General features: G+C 46.6%; 1 protein-coding gene across 6 annotated transcripts in view; it reads left to right on the top strand.

Moving 5' to 3' along the window:
• Positions 1–10415, top strand: part of THSD4 (thrombospondin type 1 domain containing 4) — a 435377-nt gene that overhangs the window by 178194 nt on the left and 246768 nt on the right. For all 6 annotated transcript variants that reach the window (XM_053271987.1, XM_053271990.1, XM_053271988.1 and 3 more), the window contains one exon: positions 8367–8503. In XM_053271987.1, the coding sequence (XP_053127962.1) occupies positions 8367–8503 (137 nt within the window). The remainder of the gene's footprint in view (positions 1–8366; positions 8504–10415) is intronic.

The following is a 10415-nucleotide window of genomic DNA, read 5'->3' as shown; positions in this document are numbered from 1 at the left end:
ACTAAGAGTTTGGGGTGGGGAGCAGCCATAGCTGCTACTTTAACCCCGCCCCTAGCTGGGCCCTCTGGCCAATGAGGCATCTTCTAGGGCTCATGCTGAGGCAGGGCTGAGACAAATAACCCACCCTGCCACACGAGGCCTTGGGAGGGGCATCGTTGACGTACAGCTTCCAGCCCTTCTTTATCCGCAAACAATTAGGGTAAAATTGCAAGTCATTTTGGCACAGAGGAAAGGGTCAGAGTCAGGGCAAAAATGAAGAAATGGGTGTCCTCTCCCCATGCAGTAATCTTTGGAGGAGGACATTCCTACCAGTTTTCATTTCCAGTCCTCTGACATCGATAAAAAATTTACAGTGGTTTTTGTGTTTGTAAAACTTTAAAAGCTTTTTAAATGCCATTGTAAATTTGGCCACTCCAGTCCTGATGGTCAGGACAAACAAAGCATGAGAACATACTGAAAGCTGAAAACCTTGCAATGCTGTTGTCTGTTTCCCATCTCTGGGGATGTAGACCTTTCAAAAACCACCATGAGCATTCGTCCCCCTGGATCAGGGCTGCTCAACTTTGGCCCTCTTACAGATTCTGGCCTACAAGTCCCATAATTCCTGACTATTGGCCTCTGTGGCTGGGGATTATGGGAGTTTATGGGATTATGGGGATTAAGTAGTCCAAAAACAGATGGAGGGCCACAGTCAAGCAGCTCTGCCTGAAATGGTCAGGACAGCTGACTCCCGTGCTTCATGTATGAACAGGGTTATAGAAGCAGGCTTATACCATGAAGCAGGCTGCTTCAGGCAGGAGAACAGGCAAGAAGCAAGCATGCTTCTTAATGTGATATACTTCTCTATAAACTCTTTTTTAAAAAATCCCGGACAGTATAGTATAACTATTGGAAAGGGTGAGTGGAATGCTGTCATATATTTTGTTTGGATTCCGCTATCTTCCCTTTGCTATGGAAAATGGCTGGACCGTCGCTCAGGTCAAAAAGAAGGTCCTGGGAGCAGGCTGCTGTCTCTGTGCTTAATTAGAATCTGTGGCAAAACAATCCTTTCAATGCTAAGCAGAAATGGAAAAAGAAATACCTCCCACCCACCCCCAGAACTGCCTGATTAGGTTACCAGGGTGGGTCGTGTAATGGGGGTGGCCATACAAAATCTGACTCCATTGGTTCAAAACTGCTGTACGGGAATGTTGATCTAGAGATAGTGTAAAGAGTATTCACGCTGGTATGGACAATACTTTCCAACTGGTCCCACTCCCAAGTCATTAGGGACATGAAAGTCCATGCCTGGCCTCCTGTCTGGTACAGTTGCCTAATCTCTTAGGGAGACAGTTTGGATCAACCCCCCCCCCCCGCACCTCATGATTAGGCAACAGTGCCCTGGTCATGCCCCTTCTCCCATATGAGCACCTGAGTGCTAAGATCATTCTCAGCATCCTTTATGATACCAAGGAAAAACATTTCAAATTTACCCATGCATTGTAAAGATCTTTGTATTTTCTCTTTCTGCTAGTTTGTTCTTAGTTGCTCTACTGCATTCATTTTATTGATACTCTTTTATTAGGTTGTCTCTGTTTCTAATAGAAGGCTGCTCTGGGAATCTCTTTGGGTCTGAAAAGTGGGGTAATTGCAATACATAAAGAACCTACCTGCGTATGAAGATCTTTCTTGAGCACCCTGCCCCGTGTTCCCTCCTGTTGGAGGTATAGTGGGAGGTCACTTGGGAACCAGGAGAAACCTTTGCAGCAATGACTTTGAGATGGTGGTGCTCCCGCCTTAGAGAGCCCTTTTCTGCTCCATGCCAGCTAGCTTTTGGACGTGTCTTTGCCTTGTAAGTTGAATTCTAAGATAATGGAAGAGAAGCTCATAGAAAAGCACTACATGGACACTCCTTTTTATTCTCTGAAAGGAAACAAACCTCCATTTTCAGAGGTCTCAACAACTCTGATTCCGTCTAAATGACAACAGCGCTCTAGGAGGCTTTTCTGGGTAAGGTCCCCTGCTGACTGGGAAGAGAGCTTTTGCAAGAGGTGTGGTCTTCCCGAGGAAGGATCTCTGTGGGTCAGGAGAATGGAGCTGGCATCCATCCCAGCTTCCACCCTGCCCCCAGTTTAGCCTCCAGTTACTCGCTGGAGTTGAAGTCATCATGTTTTCATCTCCAGCTTGACAGGAAGCAAAGCTAGCCCAGTGCCAAAGGAGAATGAAGTTTCTCATTATCCAAGATAGCTACTATGTTACAAGCCACTCAGCCAAGAAAGGCAGCATGATGTTTGAAATCTGAACAAAACACGTTATTTTGGAAGATGTCAGTTGGATCAGGCTGTAGGCAGGCTTGGTAGCATGGAAACGCAACCCTTCACAGCCCTGGTCGGCAACTGATTTTTGCTGTATTTTGAGCTGAATAACTGCTGGCCATCCAGCAACATTGGCTTTGCTCACTGACTCACTCTCACTAGCAAAGCATCAGGCAAGTAGATCTTTCAGCTCCTCCTTCCCAGTATTCAGAACAATGGAGCTGTGGGCTGCAGCCTTTTAAATCCCTTTGAAATTCCAAGCCATAGAAGGCAGCTCCTCCACACATTCATGCTCCATTTTTCACCCACAGCCTGTCCCCACTACTCATAGGGGGAAGAGGAGACTGTTGGATCTCTGGTGGAGGCTGTTAAGACGGTAAGGAGGGGTCTTCTGATACTTCTGACTTTCAGAAGGCTGTTTGCTGTTGAGTCTGACCATTCTGTCGAACCTGACATGATATACAGTCCTTAAAAAGGTACACAAAGGAGATATTTGAAAACAGAACTTTAAAGTTGACTGTCTCTTCCTTGTGACCTTTTAGCTGATCCTAATAAAGGTATCAGCCTTGTGTTGTGTTTGGATTTTTTCCCCTCTGACATTCCAACAAAACTACCTGCAATTTTTGTAAAATGTCAGACTTCCAGAAATATTGAAATGTGGTTCTCAAGCACTTTAATCACTTTAGCTACCACCCTCACTGGGCTTTTGCAGCCCATTAAGAAAATCCTAAAGAAAATCCTCTAAATGCACCCTTAGAAAGTTAAGCTCTTTGGGATTCAGGATTTGATGTCTTTCCTGGCAAAAAGCACCAGGTGTTTTCATGCATCTCTCCCCCCATCCCACAATGCTTCAACTAATTCCAGTAAAACGACTGCCACCTCAACAGGAGTTCGTGAAATACAGTAATTCTTTAAAGGGAATTGATTTCTTCACATTGCAGAGTCTAAGCCAGGCATTTCAAGGAGGATTCAAGTGTCAGGAAAATGAAATGGAAGGCTTTAGTTTTTAGGCACAGAGGCTTATGCTGGCAAACAGAGTGAGAAGTATAGCTGTTTTGGAAGCTGTGTTTTGGACTTGGAGGTTAACCTGATCATTTGGAAAAGTATTTGTCTTTGGGTCAGTCTGGCACACTCTCCTGCTCTCCCTTGGCTGAAGCCTGGTCTACACATGCAGGCTGCAGAATCCCAAGGTGATAGAATACACCATACCCTAAATCAGGGGTAGGCAACCTTAGCTCACCAACTGTTGCTGAGTTACAACTGCAACTAATTTGTGGCAGCTGTGGATGATAGGCATTGTAGTTCAGCAAGAGCTGGAGATCTGAGGTTGCCTACCCCTGATATGATGAATATTTATATACAACAAAAGTTCCCAAAGTGGCTTCCCTATATATAAATAAATAACATGGCTCCCTGTCCCCAAAGGGCACACAATCTAAAAAAGAAACATAAGCTAGACACCAGCAACAGCCCCTGGAGGGATGCTGGGCTGAGAATGGATAGGGCCAGCTTATCTATCTATCTATCTATCTATCTATCTATCTATCTATCTATCTACCCTGTTTCCCCGAAAGTAAGACCTAGCAGTAATTTCTGATGTACCGCTAATTGCCCTAGTGCATTTTTGGGGGCTAAAATTAATATACGACACTGTCTTATTTTCGGGGAAACACAGTATCTATTTATTTATTCGATTTCTTCCAAAAATGGCCCAGGGTGGTTCACACAGAGAAATAACAAATAAATAAATAAGATGGCTCCCTGTCCCCAAAGGGCTCACAATCTAAAAAGAAACATAAGATAGACACCAGCAACAGTCACTGGAAGTACTGTGCTGGGGGTGAATAGGGCCAGTTATTCTCCCCCTGCTCAATAAAGAGAATCACCACATTAAAAGGTGCCTCTTTGCCCACTTAGCAGGGGTTGTTGCTCTCCCCTGGTTAAATAAAGAGAATCACCACTTTTTTAAAAAAGCACCTCTTTGCTCAGTTAGCAGTAGGGATGTGCCCGAATCATTTTGGCGCCTCTTTGAAGAGGTGCTGAAATGATTCAGCTCCCTGTGAGGGGTTCCTTTAAAAGGAGGTGGACAGGTCATACCTGCCCCTCCTGGAAGCCTCTGCCACCCTGCAGCACCCCATTGCAGCGCAGTTCTCAGAAAAGCATCCCTGTGAAAGCGGCGGCCCCTGCCACTGTCTCCTTTAAACCACCCCGCTGTGGCGATGGGATGCTTCCCCCAGCATCCCTCTTGCAGGGTCAACACACAAATGGCAACATGCTGGCCCCACCCATGCATCGGCATGTGCTGACACCATTTGCATGTTGATGCCGTGCGATGAATGCTGGGGCAAGCTGCAGTGGGGTGGTTTAAAGGAGACAGTGGCACAGGCTGCCACTTTCATGGGGATGCTTTTCTGAGAACAGCACTGTGATGGGCGAGCACAGGGCAGCGGAGGCTTCTAGGAGGGGCAGATAGGACCTGCCCGCCTCCTCATAAGGGAACCCCTTGCTGCCCTTGGGATGGTGCCATAGCAAATCAGTGTACATCCCTAGTTGGCAGGGGACAAGTGCTTGCAGCTGGGGATGATGGGAGTTGTAGTTTAGCAAGAGCTGGAGATCCAAGATTGCCTACCCTTGCCCTACCTCATACTGCAGACTAGGATCATGTTTGTTAATACCCTTCTGACTAAAAAGACCATTCGTCTAAGTAGAAACCTAGCAGGCAGCCAAAAAGAGATCTTTCTCCTTGATGTGGTAGATTTTAACTTGCAGGGATTTCCCCCTTCAACACTAGAAAGCAGTGAAAAATGCATCCCCCTCCTTGCAGTCTGAAGTGTTAGGGACACCATGGTGTGTGTGTGTGTGTGTGTGTGTGTGTGTGTGTGTGTGTGTGTGTGTTTGCAGATAAACTTACTTCCTGCTTCTGGTGGCTTTAAAGGAAAAGTGTGCCATTGAGTCTGTGTCAACTCCTGGCGCCCACAGAGCCCTGTGGTTGGCTTTGGTAGAATACAGGAGGGGGTTACCATTGCCTCCTCCTGTGCAGTCTGAGATGATGCCTTTCAGCATCTTCCTATATAGCTGCTGCCAGATATAGGTGTTTCCCATAGTCTGGGGAACATACCAGCGGGGATCTGAACTGGCAACCTCATGCTTGCTAGGCAAGTCATTTCTGGTGACTTTAGCCATTGGAAAATCAAACCTGCTTCCTGCAGCCTTCTGTCCAGAGGCATACTTAGCCACGGACCTTGGCGATTTGTTCTGTGGCCTCCTGTGTTGGGGGATGGCTCCAAATGTTCTGGGGCACCTCCCCAGAGCCCCACCGCTGCCCTGCAAGTTAAATCTTTTTAAGTTAAGTGCAAGTTAAACCTTTTTAAGACTCTTTCAGCTGCCGCTGTGCGGTGGGGATGGTAGCAGAGATGGGGGTGGCTGGCGGGGTGTGCAGGCACTTGAGGCCAAGGTGGGGAAGATGGAGGCGGTGGCAAGAGCTCCTTCCCTGAGCCTGCCTGCCTGCCTGCCTGCCTGCCTGCCTCCCAAATGACAGACTGGGCCATTTTGGGCCCATTTAAGGGCTCTCTGTGCACATGTGCGTGTGAGCAGAGGCCCCAAATGGAATGCAATACAAAGATAAGTTAGGAGACTGAAAGTAGGGAGCCTCATTGCTCAGCCATCAGGAGATCCAAGATGATCAGTTTATGTGGTTGTGTGTCTCTCCCCCCCCCCCATTCTCTGAGCTGCTTCCACTCAGTCTACATGGCACTACAAGTGAATATCTACTTGAGTGAGCTTATTTTCCTAGGCTTGTCAGATCCTGACAAGGACATAGGTCGTCCGGAGGCAAAGGTGTCACGTCTCGTATCTTGAGTTGCCAACAGACCAGAAAATTGCCTTGGTGAGCTCCTTGGTCATTCGCTTGGTTTGCAAAACACAGAAATGAAGCTTTGCAGAATATGGGTCGTAGTGATCAGACTCCGCTCCACCTAAAGAGTTAACCAGAAGTTAATCTTGTCTTGACTGACAGGCTGGTTTTTAACTCCAGGGCTCAGCCAATCAGCACACCAGGTGGGTGGGACCTAGAGTGCTGTTGCGGGGAAGAAGGGAGTTCTTTGTTAGAGAAGAAGCTAGGCTGGAGGTGTTGAGAAGGACATAGCAATAGCACTTACATTTATATACCGCTCTATAGCCGGAGCTCTCTAAGCAGTTTACAATGATTTTAACATATTGCCCCCCAACATTCTGGGTACTCATTTTACTGACCTCGGAAGGATGGAAGGCTGAGTCAACCTTGAGCCCCTGGTCAGGATCGAACTTGTAACCTTTTGGTTACAGGGTGGCAGTTTTACCACTGCGCCACCAGGGGCTCTTAAGTTAAGTGCAAGTTAAACCTTTTTAAGACTCTTTCAGCTGACATGTAGCCACGTGGAGGACATGTAGCCACATGGAGGTTGACTGCAGGATAATAACTCTGCAGATCCTTGAAAGACAGGAGGGCAGGGAGCTTGAATTCTCCTGAGGGGTTTGGTGAGTTCAAGAAAAGAAAGCCTGGCTTTGGCTTCAGGAAGATTATTTGGGGGGGGGGGGTGAGTTTGTTTTGTCAGACTTTGCATTACAAGTTATATTTCTTTAGGGCTGTGTGCTTTTGCATATTGTACCCCCAGGCCCCAATGAAGACAGGACATGCTTAGCTGGAGTAAATAAGGGTGACTTTATTAATGTACAGCAGATAACAAGCTTGCAATGAAGTCCCTAACTAATCAGAGTGCAGGTACTCCTCCCATGTGGTGGCCACCTCCTAGTGAGGACCATCCCACACCAAGGCAAAGGGCCGGGTACTGATTCGGTCAGGCACCATGTTCTGACCTCCTCTCACAGTGAGGTTTTTGCCCCACTGAGGGGGAATGGCCTGACCCTCCTCAAACCCAAGCCGCCAAAGCTCTGAGCTGGTGAGTCATGCCACCCCCCCCCAAGTTGGGGCCATTCCCACCCCTCCAGGCCACCCAAACCCTGAAGGGCTGTTCCTTGACCCCCCCATCACCCCAAATGGCCCTCCAGCTGAACACCGATACTACCTATCCCACACCTGCAATCTCCTGCCAAGTGACCAGTTATTCTACTATGCCTTCCTGCAACCTGACTCCAAGCCTCAGTGAGAAGTAGGCGGAAAAAGGCTGTGCCTAAAGCCAGTCTAGTGCAACCCAAAAAATTCCTACTTGGCCCCCAGAGGTAACCAGCTGTCCGTCATTGAGTACTGGGCAGGCAGGAGGGTGCCTGGCTGCTGGGAGACTGATGAAATGGCGGCTGCCAGGCAAGAATTTTCCCCGTCCCCTCTCCCAATTGGCACTGGCCACGTGGAGGGGGCCCAAGATGGTGGCCGACGTGCCTGCTTCTGAGGCTGCAGGCACAACCCTGCCCCCACCTCACTGCGTGGGTGTGACGGTGGGGAGTGGCATGATACTGTTATATTATTGTTTACCTGTAACATAACTGAAATAAGAAACCCTAGCCTATGCCCACCCTTCCTAGAGCATTGCAAAAGACTCTATAAGCATTTCAGCGTGCATTAAGACAACCTATTTTTGTAATCCTACTAAGTATTCTAAACTGTATTTAAAGCTGAGAAAGCCTCGGATGGAAGCAGTCTGAAGTAATTGAATAAAACTGGTTTTTAAAAATTCTTTTCTTTTTACAAGCCTCTCCGTGTTGGTTTTTAACTCAGGAAAAGTGGGGGCGAAGGGGGATTTCTCTGGTGCAAACACTTCCTCAAATGGTCATCAACTATCAGTTTTCTCACCATATGCAGCCTTACACATGGAAAATTTTTGAACTTGTCCAAGAGCAAAATTAAGAGTGTTTTCCATGGGATTATCCCACTCCAAGACCAGAGAGTTTCTGTAGACAAAAGGAGTGGTGGCGGCAGCATTTTAAACCTTCCAGGAATATAGAATAGTTTTAGGAGAAGCCTAGCCAGGCAGCTCAGCAGGGATGATTCAGCATTTCTTTCCCTCATGTGAGCCCTACGTGTGTCCATATTTGCAGCCCATCCTGATTCTATTTGTGTTTTTTCTTTCGTTTTTTCAGTTAAAGGCAGTCAGAAATGTGAACTCAATTGCCGAGCAGTAGGCTACCGATTCTATGTCCGGCAAGCAGAAAAGGTCATTGATGGGACGCCATGCGACCAAAATGGAACCTCGATCTGTGTATCTGGGCAGTGCAAGGTAAGAGTGATGCTTTTTCTCTCTGCAAAATGGCACACCAACCTTGAGATTTTGCATTCTGGATATATGTGGTTCCCCTCCTCAATTATTTTGACTCAAAAGGCCAGGGGAGAATGGTTTCTCTCTTCAATGTCTCTCATTTCCTCTCTTTTGATGATGCAATCTTACTATCAAGCAGGTCATGGGTATAATAATAATCAGCATTTATGTAGAATTTTAAAGTGCATAAAGCTTGTCATATACTCTGCCTTTTAGAACACTTCTCAGAGGAGGAAAATAGAACAGGTGGGCATATGCAAAACATTTGTTATTTACACCAAAAATGGTGTTGAGACTGGAAAGAACACTGACACTGTTGCAACTTCTGTGTGGGGCCATATTTGTTGAATGCAAGAAGATACTCAATAATCTTCTTCATAATAAAATTAATCTAACATCTTTTTCGTGTTTGTATCATGAGGGGGCTTTTCACACAACTAAAAACTGGGTTGGACAAGTGTCCTATCCAGGTTTGGGAGCTGTGTGTGCTCCCAATTTTTGGTTGTGTGGGAGCAAAGAGCTAGGTAGGAGGAGGGAGGAGTGACTGTGTGGGAGACAGGAGCTGGGTAGGACAGATTTTCCTCCTACCTTGGTCATGTGCAGGGTAGGATGGCGCACAGCACCCAAACCTGGGTAAGACACTGTCCTACCCAGTTTTAGGTTGTGTGAACAGCCTCAAGTCTACACAAGTCTCATCAGTTAATTTTCCCCTCAGTACTTTTTTAAACACACAAATTGCATTGGAAATTCTTAAGAGTAGATAAATGAGTAGACAACAAGAGATGATTGTGTTAGCTGTGAGCGATGTCTTTGTCTTGCCAAAAGGCCTCACTTATGGAGAGATACAAACGTTTTATTTCAGCCTAACTTTTTTCTTGGTCGCCTTGCTTATCCACATCTGGACAGTATCACTCATGCTCCTGGACTTTATTTTTAGCCATTCAAAGCATAGTTGGAAGCTTTGAATTTTCTTTGTAGATGATAGATCTGTGCAGAGTTCAGATTACTCCTTAAGGGATCTCTTGATCTGAAGCTGAAGGCAGAAAACTGTTCCAGTTTTGAGCCAAATGGATCATGTAAAGTTGAACTAGGAACTTTGTTGTAGCAATGTTGCGTGAGCTCTGTGGATAACTTGCTGGAAGGGAAGTCACAGAAATAAGGCTAAGAATGGGAGCAGGGAGAATTATTCCACCCTTTGCCCACTTTTCACAGAGGTCCATTGCACTTCCCTTTCATGCTGAACCCAATGTTTTAAACAGCAGTATTCTTGGCATATTTGCATGATAACATTTGGGTTATTATGATGCTTTCATAAGAACATAAGAGCAGCCTTGCTGGATCAGGCCTGAGGTTTTTCTAGTCTAGTACCCCATTTCCCAGTTGCTTTGGGAAGCCACACAACCAGGAGATAAAGGCATGCCCGCTCTCTCCTGCTCTTGATCCCCTGCAACTCGTATTGGGAGGCATTCTGTCTTTGAACATGCAGGTAGCTTATAGCCATCAGGACTAGTAAACACTGATAGACATATTCTCCATGAATGTGACTAAGGCCCACTTAATTAGTTCAGAAGCACGGCAACAAAGTTCAGAAAGTGGTTCACATAGGAAAAATAGGAATAGGAAAATGGTTCCCTATCCCAAAGGGGGGGGGGGGGGCTCATAGTCAAATACGGAAGGGAAGAAAGAGAGAAAGAAAGAGAAAAAGAAATGCAAGAAGACACCCATAGCAGCCACAGGAGGGTTGGTATGTGGGGTGAAATAGGGACACATATCCTAACTATGTAGAGGTCTTTCACGTGACCTTGCTGGGAGGGTGGGTAGGCTGCAGGGAAGGGAAATGCTGGCGGGGGGGGAGGGTGCCCTGGGGCGCGAG

This window comes from Hemicordylus capensis, chromosome 10 (assembly GCF_027244095.1).
Source record: "Hemicordylus capensis ecotype Gifberg chromosome 10, rHemCap1.1.pri, whole genome shotgun sequence".
Classification (NCBI taxonomy): domain Eukaryota; kingdom Metazoa; phylum Chordata; class Lepidosauria; order Squamata; family Cordylidae; genus Hemicordylus; species Hemicordylus capensis.
The sequence above is the reverse complement of the archived record's forward strand: the minus strand, read 5'-3'. Positions and strand labels throughout refer to the sequence as shown.